The sequence below is a fragment of the Mus caroli genome, unplaced genomic scaffold, assembly GCF_978045245.1.
Source record: "Mus caroli unplaced genomic scaffold, Mus_caroli_1 scaffold_11, whole genome shotgun sequence".
Taxonomy (NCBI): Eukaryota; Metazoa; Chordata; class Mammalia; order Rodentia; family Muridae; genus Mus; species Mus caroli.
This window is the reverse complement of record NW_028227266.1, coordinates 116264533-116280504: the sequence shown is the minus strand read 5'-3', so window position 1 is coordinate 116280504 and position 15972 is coordinate 116264533. Positions and strand designations below refer to the sequence as shown.

The following is a 15972-nucleotide window of genomic DNA, read 5'->3' as shown; positions in this document are numbered from 1 at the left end:
AGTCAAGTCCTCTGCAAGAGAAAGCAGTGGTCTTAACTGCTGAGCCACCTATGCGGCTCCTCTATCAACTTATTCTAATATATGCCAGGGATGTCCATTCTTATCTCCCTGCATACTATATCTGTAGAAACTAATTACATGATCAAGCCTAGTTCTCTCTTAACCCTTAGCAGTTTCATGTCTTTACCAGATTGCCTCCCAGGTTCTCCATCATGAGTCATAGATGTTAACACCCACATTATCATCATTGTTGGGAGACCAGAGACAGAATGCCTGCAAGACCCAGGTGCAAATGCTCAATGGACATTATCAGCGCTAGGTTACAGATGATTCCTGTGGAAATGGCTGTGCTAGCTTCTCCATCTCCTGTCATCCCCAGCCATGTGTCATCTTTGATTTTTAACTGCAGCTAAGATAGACAGACTGATTCACCAGTGCTTAAAGACACCCCATTTCTCCTGTGTGCCTTTCCACTTTGTTCCTTCAGAGTTTTCTCTGGTGCCCAGAAACTCTGTTCTCCAGCCTAACGCCTGCTTAGAACTGATGCCTGTGATAACTGGGAGGGGAGCTCTTATTCAGGGCCTGGTGGTCTATGCCCAACCTGTCTGTGGACGTTTGCTGGTGAGGTTTTGGAGGATTCTTGGAGGACTCTAGAGAGGCTACTGCTTCTGACCTTGTATGTGGGTCACTGCAGCCCACAGCTGCTCTGCCTCTTCTGCTCCAGTCAGACCCTCTGCCCTTCCTTTCTGTTTGCTTTGGGGGGGACTATCCTTTGTGTCCCCTCCCGCAATCGTATTTTTGTCAGAGATCTATTTTTCCTTTAGAACCTGCTGTCTGAAGAGCCTCTCCCAAAAGCCATCACCACAGCAGGAGATTAGAAAGGAGGTTTCTTGAATTCTTGCCTGGATCTGAAGCCCAGTCCAGAGGCTTGGTCATTATAAGACCTTGAGTTTTAAGTTACCTAGCTTCCTCCTCCGCCATTTGGCTTACCTATGATATACGCCTTATGATCGTGGCTGGTTCCTAATGTTGCTGAAAACAACCCAGCATCACCACTGTGTTACTATGAAGCATTTGAGGTCGTCCCTAAGGCAACATGGGCTGTGTGCATGTGTTGCCTCCTGCGATGCTGAAGCCCACATGCAATTGCATCCAGGAATCTAGTGAGGGCTTACGACCTTTTTCTTCTTGCTTCCTTTTATGCTCTCTTTGTGTCTCTATCTGTGCCTCTCTCTTCCTCCCTCCACCCCTCTTCTTTTTCCAGTCTCTTTACTCTGTCTTCTAGATGAGGTATCTTATAGCCTAGGTTGGCCTCAAACTCACTATTTAACCCAGAGGATGACCTTGGACCTCAAATGCTTCTGCCTCCACTTCCCGAGTGCTTACCACGTTCAGTTTATAAGTTCTGGAAATGGAAACTCAGAGCTTCTAGCTTGCTGCACATGCATTCTACCAATGGAGCTAAGTCCCCAGCCCCCACACTACTAATTTTCTGAATGCATTCTTCTTCTGCCTCTTTTTGCTAGCACTGATAGTGTGGATTGACCCACTGAGGCCTTCTGGAAGCATGCAAGGGGGTTCTTTTGTCTGCAGCTCCTGACCCCTGCCCTGGCAGACGGGGAGGCAGAACTGCCAGCTTTTGGCTATTCAGAAGCCCTTTGTCCAGCCTCTTTGCTCTTTCCTCTGGCTTCCTGCCTTGGGGCTGTCACATGCTCCCTGGCATGGCTCGGAGAAGGTGTGCCAAAGAGAGGAAGGATATGGAGCTCAGATTAGCCTGTTACAGAGCCCAGGGAAGGAGGAGCCGGAGATAACTCAGCCATTCTTTCCTTTTGTCATCGTTGTGGATTCGATTTCTACTGCTTTTGCAACACCACATGTTTTTCTTTGATCGAAATATAATTAAGAGAGACTAAAGGGCAGAGGGGCCGACTGTTCACTTAGGTGAGTGTTGGCAGTTGCGCACATCTATATAGTGATCCCCAAATAAGACAGCAAGCGTTTCTGTTTCCATGGAAAACTCTTTTTTTTTTTTCTATTCGAAATTCATTTCTCTTAAGGTTGCTCAGCAATCACACCTGGTTTCTCTTTTTATATACATTCATGGTCTTCTTTTTTCATGAAAATAAATGTTTTTATAAAATACATTCTGATCATACTTTTGCTTTCCATTTTCTCCCAGACCCTTCTCACCTGTCTACCCATCCAACTCCAACCGATCTCTCTCTCTCTCTCTCTCCCTCTCTCTCTTTAGAAACACAGCAGGCACATTTTAAAACTAAAGGGCACAACACACACACACACACAAACAAACAAAACCCATAAAAAACACAAAATTGGAGAGCACAATAGACAAGAAACACAGCAGTAAGGTAAACTATGCCCAAACAAAACAACATAAGAAAAAAATTATCCAGAATTACCATTGAGTTTGTTCTGTGTTAGCAGTCTACTGTTGAGCTCAGGGCCTGTTCTTAAGTGTGTGGAGTCCACTGAGACTTCTCTGGAGAAAATAAACATTTCCTTTGCAAGTGGTCTTCAGTTGGAGGTAGCTTCTTGGTTAGGCATAGTAGCTTATGGACATATTTTTTTTACTTCAGTCCTTAAATAAATGATATCATATATACTTATTCTGCTGCCTCTATCATCTTTAATTTGTTATGGTTTTAATATTTGCATTTATTGGTGTATACCAGGAGTCTGTTTATACTGATAGCTAAAAGGTATTCCATATTGTAAATATACCTCAATTTTAAAAATCTATTCTTTTACTTGTACCTTGATGGCAATTTCCAAATTGGAGATATGAATAAACCAGTTTTTATTTTTTAAATAATATTTTATTTATTCTTTGTGACTGTTAAGCATGTGTACAGCATACTTTGATTTTATCTACCCCCCCCCTTTCCCACCTTTGATTGCCTCTCAGAATCCCCTAAATTTCTACCCCTAACTTTGTGACCTTCTTTTCCTTTTTTAATATCCGACTGAGTCCAGTTATTGCTAGCTGTGTTCACATAGGTGTGGGGCCAGCCACTGGAGCAGGGGCAGCCTACCAGTGGCCACAACCCTAAAGAGGAACAGTTTTCTCTCCGCTAGTGGCCATCAGCTATCAGTAGTCCCTCATCTAGAGGTGGGGCCTTGAGAGCCCCACCCCATGCATGCTAACTTGACTGGTTTAGTTGGGTGCAGGTTAGTACAGATGACCTTAGCTGCTGAGCATTGATGAGTGCAGCAGCCATGCCCTATCCAGAAGACGGTGATTCACAGCACTCACCCATCCCCATCCTCTCCTATTTGTCCCGCCACAGCCTGCCCAGAAGGTGGCGCTTCACAGCGCTCACCCCCATTCCCTCCCTCATATTTGTACCTTCTTCCCAATCTCTCTTCCACATTGTTCCTCGAGCATTCCGGGGATCATAGGGTTGAGCCAGATGTCTTATTTAATGCTAAGCACTCGGTCATTTATTCTTAGCGTTGTGACCACTTATGAATCTCCGCATTAAGTGCTTCCCACTGCAAAAAAGAAGTGTTTCTGACCAAGGTTGAAAGTCAGACAGATCTGTCAAAACAAGCATTAAATATTTAGAAGGCAGTTTGGTGTGGCCACTTAGCAAAATAACAATGATAGCTTCCCCACTCATCATATTCATATGAAATCTTTTTTTTGTGTTCATGTACTTTCTCTTGGCGAAATAACTTGGTGAAATGAAGACCTCTGTTCATAAGAACATTTAGTGTTGTTGGCTATTTTTCTTTAGTTATCTAGTTCTAGCTAGTATAGACCTGCTATACTGCTCCAGCTTTATTTACATTCTCTTCATGACCAGTGGTGTTTTAGCTCCTCTTGGGAGCCAGTAGCCATCCCAGTATCTTTTGCCTTTAGATTGTTAATAGCAGGATGATCTAGTCAATTTGACCAATGTTTTAAAGTGCTTGTTCTCATTTAAAAGGGATAATATGGGCATTTAGCATTCTATGGAAAATACAAAGACAGGGAGTCAATCGTTTTATAATAGATAATGTTACATAGAACAGACCCAGTAATTGCCTTTAAAGTGTCAGCCAGGAAAATATTAGAAGGGAAAGTTGGTCAAGAGGTATTAATACGTTAAAAAGTAAAAAAAAAAAAAAAAAAAAAGAACATGTTTCAGCCAGAAGAAATACAGTAAAGGCATGCTTGTAGAAAATCTGGCGCCAACTACATTGTGAAGGGTCTGTCCAAGCTTACATTGGAAGATCATCGCTCCATTCCAGAAGTTCTGTTGTAAACTGATGGACTGATTGGAGCCTTAACCGTGGAGAGTGAGAAGGAAGCAGAGAGAGAACAAAACACTTTATGAACCACTAAAAATTTTCAATGGGATTTAATGACCCTGGTCATTGATGTTGGAAATGAGTCAACGTTACGAAGACTTAAGGCAGTTGCTTTCAAAATGTAGCTGTAATGCTTTTCAAAATTAGGTATGGGAAGATAAAGGTTTAGAGTAAAGCAAATAACCCATTTCTTTCTCTCTCTCTCTCTTTTTTTTTTGCATGATAATTTAAATTTTGGTTTCCTTTTAGTGATCAAGAGTTATATATTCTATCCAGCAGATAGTTTAAAACTGGAGAATGGAATTTGAGAGAGAAAGAGGAGAGAGAGAGAGAGAGAGAGAGAGAGAATAAGAGAAATTACATACAATGAAAGACCCAGTTTGAGTGTGAATGTTACAACAGATGGGGAACAGGAGAAAGACCACACTGTGTGCCATGTCAACGGTCACTAAGAGCGTGGCAGCCATTAGTGAACAAAACTGAACTAGGAGAAGTGGACAATCAGGTCACAAGCTTCTCTGTACATAAAATGTCAGATTTCTGACTCACGTCAATGTGGAAACAATATCCATGAATTATAATAAGCAGGAGTCATGGAAGAGTTATCCAGGAAAGCAACTGAGTTTGTGAGGGTCGGGATTTCCACGGGGCAGGAAGTGAGACTGCAGTGGGGCCCAGGGGAAGTTTAGTGGTAGGACCCATTCTCTCTCTATACTGGGCTTTTCTGTGGATGCTGGAAACCTAATCTCGGGTCCTCCTGCTTGTATGGTAAGCCCTTTATTGACCGAGTCAGCTCCCAGTCCCTTGGTAACCACTTCTGATGGTTAAGTCTGCCTATTGACACTTGACCTCTGTGGACTACACAGGTAGTTATCATGATGATGGGCGGAGGGCATGAAGGAGCACGGACACCTGGATATGACTGGCCGCCTCCACAAGGCTGATTCTATGGATTAAACTTTTGGATTTTTCTTATTAAAGGAATGAATTTCTCTCCAGGTCTAGCTATCCCAAGATGCTAAGATCTGTCCTCAGAAATGTTGGTAGTCTAGGTGCCTCATATCAGAATCTAGCCCAACAGGAACACGGGATCTTGGATGCAAGTTTCTTTCCCACTGGGTTTACAGAACATAATAGCAATACGATTAGCACATTTTCCCAGTGATTGAGTTGGCAAGTGCCATGGATTTATAAATAGGATTTATTGTGAAAGTCACTGCGCTACTGGGATAAGTGGTTCTCACAATCTGATGATAGAAAGTGTTCTCTGAAAAGAAACTATTATATGCCTGCTAATCTGTGGCCATCCAAAGACAAAGGAGATAACAAGGGAGTTTTGTTTGCAGTATATTCTACCCTATATGTCATTGTGATCAGTCAATTCCGCTTGACATATGGAAAATTAATATTTTACCACTCCTCCATTTTCAGTGACATGGGTGGAACTGGTTGGGGGTCAATTGCTATTTCAAGCCCTGCACTAAGTTGCTAACTTGAGGTGGTAAAATGGTGACCTGCTGGAGTGTGCCAAGACTTCGGCCAGTGTCTCCCCAGGAGAGCAATAGACCCATAGAACATGAAGGCCACTTAGAGTGGGCACCGATCTGTGTCTCAGTCTGATTGTCATAATAAAATTCTTATTTACCACAGGAGAATAAGACTAGTGGTGAAGGTCCGAGGTAACCTCTGTGCAGAAGGTCATTTGCATAATTAAAGGTAGGGTGGTTATTACCCCCACCAAAGCATCACTCACTTCTAAAGGATGCACTTGTACATTGTAGCTAGGGGGAATATGGTCTTTGACAAGGTCAGTGTCCTCAATGCTATGCGCTATGCGCTTGTCGATCTAGGCAAATCTGTAATGCAGGGAAGACACGGTCATCTTAATCAGAAGAGAATTTAATGTTTCTTCCTCAGCCAGTGGCTGGTTCCATGGTTAGCTGAGTTGTCTACCCTGTCCATACAGGAGAATGCACGATGCTGTGTGACTGCCTTGCTTTGGACACAGTTGTCTTTACATCAGGTCTTTTTTGTTTTTTTTTCTCCACAGTCCAACTCCACAGTGAGAGCCTATCAAAGTGGCAAGTCACGAGTGACCATGAGCCCTGGCTTCAGCTCCCAGTGGAGCAACAGCCAACCTGCCTGGAACACATACTCCTTCCCAAGAGCGAGCTTACACTACCAGTCTCATGCCAGCTATACATACTGCACTGGCCACCCCGTGGTGAGTACCACATCTCTGTATTCGGACACTTGGCACGGTTGTATTTTAAGTTGGTCTTTCTGTGAAATGGATCATTTTCCTAAAACCTACTGCTCTCTAGGGAAACCGGTGAGATGTGGGAATGTCTTTGGCATTTAGATGATAAATGTCTGGCTGGCGGCTGATACTCTATTCCAAGTTATTCGTACTCGGAGCAGATTGGCATGATTTTTAGAATGGTGCATGGGTGAGGTTGAGGGTGTGGCTATTTCTGTTTTATTCTCATCTGGCTGCTTCTTGGCTGTTGATTATGAATCTTGTTGGTCACTGTTGTGCTAGGGAAGGAAAGGAATGTAAAACTGAGAGAGAAGTTAGAGGATTCTGTACACTGTCACTTTGCTCCACGGTCTTTTGGATTATTTGTACAGATGTAAATGGCCAGAGATATTTACTAGATGCTACGACATAGAACTCAGGTTGTTAGTATAAGTGACTTACAGGGCAGGCGGAATAAACCAACTCATGGAATCTGAAAACCTTCTAGAATAAGATGACTCTTTTTGCCATTTGTCCTGATCCAACCACTGTACACTAAGGTTTTTGTATTACTGAAAATCACACTGTGATGACTGTTATCCAGGGAGATCATGTTGATTGTTACAGAGCTGACCACAGGTCTTTGCAGGGCTCTGCACATCTCCTCCGGCTGCTCAGCCCTGGTAGATGCAGGGCCTGCAGCCATTCAACCGTTGGATCTAGACTTCTATACTTGACCACGTGGTTAAAACTTAACAATTATGAAGCTATAAATTATGAAGGGTTTCCAAGTTAAAGCAACGTGTTGTAAAGATACTGGAAGCTAATTTACTCAAAATGAGAATTGCTATGACTTTGTTCAAAGGCAAGGTGGAAATAACTGATTTAAATCGGAAGGCGCTTTTGACTCAGTATAAACTTTTGGTATCCGGTTGGACATGTGACAGACAATACATGCACTAATTGATGGAAAGTCAACTCTCCTAACAGTGTTGCTTATGGCTTATACCAAGGCCTGGCTCTGATTCCCCAGCACTCTGCACAGCAGGCATGGCTGTGCACAGCTGTGATTGTAGCCCTTGGGGTGTGGTGGCAGGCGAGCGAGGAGTTCAAGGTCATCCACAACTACATCTAAGTAAAGATATGTATAGATGATGGATTAATAAGCAAATAAGAATGTGTACATGAGGATAGTTTTAGGCACTTTAAATGGCTGAGAAGATGCCTAATAACTATTCTTATTCTCTCTTCCAACATTAGCCATCCGTATTATTATGTTTATATTTATAATTGTTTACTATTAACATGTTCTCCTTTTCTAAAGAATGGGAACATCAGTGTGTATACCTATAAATAGTCTTATGGCCTATAAAGAAAGATAAGAAGAAGCAAATGAACAAGAAAACCATTGAGCAGGGTTAAATCCCATGCAGAGACTCTAGATTGTTGTGTTGGAGAGTGAGTGTGGATGCTGCTCTGAGATTAGGTGGTCAGTTAAGTCCATTCTCAAACTCCAAGTGAATGACAGGGTAAGGCATCTGTGCTGATCTCAGGAGAAACAGAAACCCACACAGGAAAAAGTTCGTGCGAAGGAGCCTGGAGAGAAGAAAATAAAAGGTAGAGTCAGAGAGAAAGTGGGTAGCCATGATGTCTTCTTTGGGGTTACCATTGCTGTGTTGAAATGCCGTGACCAACAGCAAGTTGTGGAGAAAGGGATGTGGCTTACACGTCAACATTATAATCTATCACTGAAATAAGGCAGGGCAGGAACTCAAGCAGGGCAGGAACCTGGAGGCAGGAGCTGATGCAGAGGCCATGGAGGGGTGCTGCTTACTGGCTTGCTCCAGTGGCTTGTTTATCCTGCTTTCTCATAGAGCTCAGGACCACCAGCCTAAGGATGGCACAATCCACAAAGGGATGGGTCCTTTCCCTTCGATCCTTAAGTCAGATCCTATGGAGACATTTTCCCAATGGAACATTTTCAGATGACTCTAGCTTGTGTCAACTTGACACAAAACTAGTCAGCACACACAGTAAGTAGCATTTTGTCATCTAGAGGAAGAAGTCTATATTATACCCAACTGTGGTGGAAAAAAACCACTAAAGTGTTGTTTGTGTGGTTATACATGTAGTGCAGTTGTACATAGGTGTGCATATGTATGGAGGTCAGGATGCACTAAGTTGTGTCTCTGCAGGGGCCATCCACCTTGATTGGAAACAGAATTTCTCACTGGCCTCTTTCTTGCCAAGCTAGCTAGGCCGACTGGCCAGTGAGGCCCAGAGATCGTCCTGTCTCCACCTCCTCCGTGCTGGGATTAGAATAGAGCCCCACATCACTGGGATTTTCCGTGTGTTCTGGGACTGCAGTCAGGTCCTAAGGTTTGCACCGCAAGCACTTTACCGATTGAACCTTCTCTCAGCCTCATTAAAATGTCCCAACCTGAGGAAACAGTTGCTGAGAGTCACCTGAGAGAGCAATGAGAAAGAAAGCAGAGGCCATGCACACGTCCCCGGGAGACTCGAGTAGCCGTTTATTCTAACCTTGGATCTACTTGATGCTCAAAAACATGTGCACCTTTCCATAGTGATCATACAATTTGCATATATCTTAATAAGCATTACTTTGGTAACCAGTTCCACATTTCCTAATTAGTTTTTCCCTTAGTCATTCCTTTTCAAACCAAAAGAAGGCAGATCATAATATAATAAAGGATTTCTAGTCATATACTCACTGACTTTAATGTCATCTAAAACAGCTGATATTTGTTGCATATTTAGCATTTTCCAAACTTGTTACTATATCATATATACTTTTTCCCTAAAATAATCCAAGGAGGTATTTATGATCATTATCATTGTTTTAAAGTTTAGTGTAGTTAAATACAGAAAAATTAGGTATTTTACCCAAAGTTACACAACTCACAGTATACAACTTAATGCAAACATGGACTACCTCAGTTTCCCCAGTTTTCATATTTATCTTATTTCCCGCACTGTCTTCTATCACGGTATCTCATGCCATCATCTCCCCTGAGAATAATGACATATTTGTATTCCAGATGCAGCTTTTTCTAATCATTTCATTTCAATGTGCATGAGACTCCCTCGATGAACATTTGAATTGTAGAATCCTTAATTTTACATCCGTTGGTAGGGTTGAAAAATACACATTAGCCTGTGTTCTAAACTAGCAGGCAAACCAGAGATTGTCCAGCCCCTTTCTGACTCCTTACACCCAGCAACTGTTAGATCGCACAAAGGAAAGGAGATGAATAGAAATAACAGATTAGAATATTCTTAGAAGGGAAGCTCAATGTTACGTTTCTGAGTTCAAGGTCACTCTCATGCTCCCTTGATATTCCTCCTTTAACCCAACAGTTAGGCTTTCTTTCCACTTGTCTTCCCAGGCCTGAGCAGATCACATTACACTCAGGACTCTCCTACCCTCACCCACCTCTGCTGTCGCCTTGTGAGGACTAGTGAGTTCATCAGACCATAAGCCAGTATTCGCTGTGAACCACTATTCACTACTGGGAGGTCTCGAGAGCTGGGTTAGGGTGACCCCACTGAAAGACATTGACTATCTCATAATTTTCACTTGAACCCATTTTGCCAGCTGAAATACTAGAGAGATATTTGGGGCTACAGAGACATGAAAACAGATTCCATCGTTTCCATGAAGCCTGGGAACCACAGAGGTTTTGTGGTCTCAGACCACAGTTCTGCAATATTATCTGCATGGATTCTCAGAGTTTTCCTTGAGTCATATAATTTAGTGGGGCGACGGTTGCTCTGCCTACCTCACGAAACGCTTGTCTTTGTATAGAGCTCTCCAGGCTGATTAAATATTTCCAGTTCTCTAATTTCCTGGGGTTTCGGGAACATCAGCCCACGTGTGTTCAGCCCATATGAGTCAACAGACTTCCTTTTGCTTCTGTTCACGTGCAAGCGGGGAACCCTGGTATCCCAGGAATGTTTCCTTAGCAACACGAAGCCGATAGCTTTACTTACATCTCAAAATTTCACTATCCCCAACCTGAGCAAGTATTTTCTCAGAGCTCTTCTGCATCTCACCGTGGTAGTTTCCCGAGACTAAAGAAACCAACCACCACAAACGCAGAGGCTCAAAATACCACGCATGCATTCTCCAACAGTTCTGAAGGTCAGCGTCTTGAGAGTCTCACTGACCCAAAATCAAGGAGCTAGTTGGGAAGCGCTCTCTGAAGAGCCTTGAAGATGCTCTAGGTAAAGGGTTTCTTGCTTTTCTAGTTATGGTGAGACATCGCCAGTGCATGTTGGCTCAGGGCTGTCTCTGATCATTTAGACTAGCAATACAGCATCTTCAAACCTCTGTCTTCTCATCTTCTTCACCTTGACCTCTCTGTCTGGTATCTGACCTCTCCCACTTCCGACTTAAAGGTGTTTGTGGTGACTTTTGAGGGATCACCCGAATAATCTATGGGAGTCTCCCCAAACATAGGTTCCTAATGAATTCAGATCACAAAATTCCTTCCATCTTAGAAAGGAACGATTTGTCACGGTTTATGGATCAGACCAGGGACATCCTGGTTTACTGGGCCTATCATAATCACAGTATCCAGTCACTGAAAGGCTAATTTATGAGACATTTGTTAGTTCTGCTGTTTTCCCTGAAAGTTATAGGTATCTCACTGAAGACAATAGTGAAAGAAAATTGCTGATTGGTTTTAAATGTGCTCAAGACAATCTAGAAGAGAGCCTGGATCAGGGATCACCTGGATCAGAGTGGCCTGTAGGAGGATTGTCATGGTTGCTAATTGACTCACCTTCGATGTGGGCTGCACCTGTTCCTGCACTGGGCTCTGGAGCATATGAGTGCAGAAAGCCATCAGAGGCGTGCTCAGCTGCAGCAAGCAAGGAAATCTGGCGACATCTGGTTTTTCTCTGTTGACCGGGTATCCTTTGGTAGCTTTTCTCCGTTGACCCGGTGTCATATCATGTGACTAGCTTTGGGTTGGTTCCTGCCTCAACTTCTCCTCAGTGATGCATTATAACTGGAAGCATAAGCCAAATAAATCCTTCCTTCCCTAGGGAGCATGGTGTCAGGGTGTTTTAGATCACAGCTACAGGAAGGAATCCAGGACAGAAGAGTTCTTCAGTGATATGTGGACTTGCTTACCCTATAGTGCAGGATATCAGATTACATTACAGCTCACAACTGTAGCACAATTACAGCTATAGAGTGGCGACAACATAATTTTATGGTTGGGGAGTCGCCTCAACATGAAGAACTGTGTTTAAAAGCTTACAGCATTCGGGTGGAGAACCCTGATACAGTGTTTTCAAATTATGGAAGCTCACAAATAGGAGTTAGATTTTTTTTTCCCCTGAAACCCAGTTTTTCTGTTCTAAATTGAGGCAGATGGATGGTAGCTATTTACATAAGAACGCTTCTAACATAATTTCTAAAATGTTCCTTAAATGCTGATTTCTTCATATAGTTATTAATAGTGTCCCCTTTCCTCTCAGAAATATTCAGGTTTAGAAGATATATTGCATAGTCCCCCAATCTAGTCCTTTACCACAAACAAACAAACAAACAAGTAAAATGAAAACTCATATCCCTTGCACATAAATCTTCCTGGGGCCCATCTCCTCAAGGTCTAAAGAATGTTCCAGGAGCACAGCAACAGGGGGAAGGGCCCACGGAATCATTAGCCAGACTCTGGGAACCATGGGGGTTTCCTCTCCGTGTGTGTGTGTGTGTGTGTGTGTGTCTGTGTCTGTGTCTGTGAGAGGGGAGAAGAGCTATTGTCACGACCTAAAACAGGATGATTTAAACTTAAAATAAAAACCTAAAATTGAGAGAGGTCATACAATTCTCTTTTTCAAAGTCCTTTTAGGATACTCAATGGTCATTTTTCCTAAATTTCTGATTTCGTGTCATGGCTCCTTCCTGCCCTGCCCAGCTTCTCCAGAGACCAAGAGATTAAACACATTCAGCACCCCCTTCCTAGAATTCCGTATTAAAGGCTAGCCTTTTCCTCCAATTCCTTCTTCACCACTAAACATATGGAGCTAGTCCTAACACGGCCGACATCATTTAGGATGTCCAGTGAACAGCGGTTTAAAAAACATAATTGTGTATTAACCATTGACTAAAAAAAAGCTAGATACAGGAGCATAGTGCATCTTGATATTTGTCAAGGTGGCTGTAATAGCACTGTCTACTCTACAGTCTTGCTCCATACTGGGATGCTGCCCAACCTAAATGTCTTCCTTACAACTTTTTGAGCCTCAGGACTTAATTCTAGTGGGCAGAGTCTAGTAAAAAGGTCACCCAGTTGCCAACTGCCAGTGGTTCTCCTGAAGAGCTTGCTTTCTGAACACCCCCTCAAGACCGTGCTGTTTTGGACCCCCTCACAGCATTGGAGAAAGCCCAAGGCACCTGGAGAGACCACCAGCGGGCTCTCTGGGCAGCAGTCAGTTATGTTTAGCTTTGGAGGCCTCATTTGTGAGTACAAAAGCTGTCAGCTGATTCCATTCTTCAGCTGTGATCCACCCCCAAGTGTTTATATCAAATGATCAAAAGCATAGCAGAATGCTTTGATGTCTTACATTTTAACTTTAAGTATCTACTGTAGATTTTTAGTTTTGTGCATGCTGTGTATGTGTGTGTGTGTGTGTGTGCACAAACACATGGGTTGGGGAGAACTTATAGTTCTAATAGGGAATTTTAAATTTATAATGACATACTTGATTGATAACAATAACAACAACAACAAAAAACCCTCTAAACTCCTATTCCACCTCATTCTTAAAATTATTTGACAATACATTTTACATATTTATGAGTCACTTAACATGTTATTTTTTACTATTACTGTTGTTAATAATTTGGCCTTTTGGTAGTTTTGTTTTTCTATTTGTTTTGTTCTGTAATTCTGTAGTGTGTGTGTGTGTGTGTGTTTGTGTGTGTGTGTGTGTGTGTGTGTGTGCAGTGCTCGCAGAAGCCAGAAGAGGGCATTGAGTCTCAAGGAGCTGGAGGTGCAGGGAACCTGAACTCTGGTCCTCTGAAAGAACCCTAAGTGACGGTAGTCTCTGAGCTCTCGCCAGCCCCAGGAGTTGTGTTTTCTAACCTTCATACTAAAGAAAAGTGATCCAAGCACTGTCCTTACACTACTACACTGAATTTGACTCTGTACTTACTTTTAGTAGTAAGTTCTATATTTTAAATGTTTCTAATTACCATGTTTTCTTTTTAACTTAGAGAACTTTTATATAAGACAGTTCTGGAATTAATGTCTTCCCTCAGTTACAGCTTCTTCCTCAGTTACAGTTTCTCTCACTTATAGCTTCCCTCAGTTATAGCTTCTCTCTCAGCTTCTCTCTCAGCTACAACTTCTCCCTCAGTTACAGCTTCTCCCTATTTTTTTTTAAAGATTTTATTTATTTATTATATGTAAGTACACTGTAGCTGTCTTCAGACACTCCAGAAGAGGGCGCCAGATCTCGTTGCGGATGGTTGTGAGCCACCATGTGGTTGCTGGGATTTGAACTCTGGACCTTTGGAAGAGCAGTCGGGTGCTCTTACCCACTGAGCCATCTCACCAGCCCCGCTTCTCCCTTTTTTATAGCTTCTTCCTCAATTATAGCTTTTCTCTCAGCTACAGCTTCTCTCAGTTATAGCTTTTCCCTCAATTACAGATTCTTCCTCAGTTACAGACTCTCCCTCAGTTATAGCTTCTCCCTCAGTTACAGCTTCTCCCTTTTTTATAGCTTCTTCCTCAATTATAGCTTTTCTCTCAGCTACAGCTTCTCTCAGTTATAGCTTCCCTCAGTTGCAAGTTCTTCCTCAGTTACAGACTCCCCCTCAGTTACAGCTTTTCTGGAAAGTACTTAGTGCTTTGACAGAGAGCATCCTTAGTTTGTGGAGGAATTTCCTCTAATCATTTATATATATAATTCAATTCTCCCCAAACCTGTATAGACTCTGCTAAGAAATATGTGTTCGCCTTATTAGGATGCTCTTGTATGTTGTCTGCTTCTTAACTTTGAGTTTTAGGATATAACTTTTTTTCTTGACTATTGCTTACAACTTGTGTTCATGTGGTATTGCTTAGACTCACTCTTATGGGGAAACTTTGATCTTCTTATATGTGAACATTTATATCCTGTATCTAGGTTTTTAATGTTTTCTTTTATTATATTGTTAAATAAAAGTCCTCTTATCTCCTTCTTAAACTGCTACATCTTAAACCTTTGCTTTTTTTTCCCCATTTAATCCAGGAGCTTGTTCAGTTTGTATTCAGTTTTGTCTCTTTCTTTGTTGTATTGGTTAGTTTCACTAACTGTTTATAACTGCATTACTATAACAACACATCGATATCCTAGACAAACAAGCTTATAAAGAAAAACATTTTATTTATCACACAAATCTAGATGTTTCAGATCAAGTGGAAAACATTTTGATTTTAGGGGCTTTGCATGTTTCTGAGATGTCCTCAACACATTTTTTCTTTTTTTAAAAAAATGTATTCATTTGTTAGTTTGTTTATTCAGTGTGTGTGTGTGTGTGTGTGTGTGTGTGTGTGTGTGTGTCCACAGGGGCCAGAAGATGGTATCCAATCCCCTGGAACTAGAGTTACAAATGGTTGTGAGCAGCCATGTAGGTGCAGAAAGTTGAACCTACATCCTCTAGAAGAGTAGCAAATGTTCTTAACCATTGAGCCCTCTCTCTGGCCCCCTCCAAACGTCTTATTTAATTCATGTGGACTCCTTTTCTCAGTGCCAATCACTTAAACAGATTTTTGTCCTTGGAGGATGTTAACTTTTCAAGTATTCCAGCTCTCCTCCCCATTTTCCCGACGGTCACTGTAAATCCGGCTAAACGTAGCCACTAACACCATGCTTTGCTTCTTTGAATTGTTCTTCACCAAAAAATACTGGTCAATCAGCTATAATCTCACCACCCCACAAAGTATCAGGGCAAGGAAAAAAGGCATTAAATGCTTGACATTAGTGTGAAGGTATAGGTTATTCTGCAGTTCCCGAGGATGGGACAGGGGGCCTGTTTGTTTGCATCTGAAGCCTCATTGGCATCACTTGGTTGCCCACTCTCCGTCATCGGCAGCCCTCTAGCCTTACCTCCTGAAGGTGCTGGGACCACAGGCATACAACACCATGCTCAGGGCAGAGAAAAGTGGTAGGAATTACACACTAAAACCTAATTCCTGTTTATATCACAATATTTAAAACTAAGCTTGTATCAGCTGCAATATTTGGCCATATGGCTTGCTTGTCGATTCTTATTTGTCCAGGGCTCAAGGAGAAGGCATTGAGTGTTCCTATCTTAAGATCTTCCCCTTATTTTGCATAATCCTTCAGGGGCTAAGACTTTCCTTGCAAAAGAATGTTTGCTTCCAGCCTATGCTTTCGCA

General features: G+C 42.3%; 1 protein-coding gene across 8 annotated transcripts in view; it reads left to right on the top strand.

Moving 5' to 3' along the window:
- Rbms3 (RNA binding motif single stranded interacting protein 3) overlaps window positions 1-15972 on the top strand; it is a 1312983-nt gene that overhangs the window by 532483 nt on the left and 764528 nt on the right. For all 8 annotated transcript variants that reach the window (XM_085828159.1, XM_085828156.1, XM_085828158.1 and 5 more), the window contains exon 2: window positions 6365-6538. In XM_085828159.1, the coding sequence (XP_085684285.1) occupies window positions 6365-6538 (174 nt within the window). The remainder of the gene's footprint in view (window positions 1-6364; window positions 6539-15972) is intronic.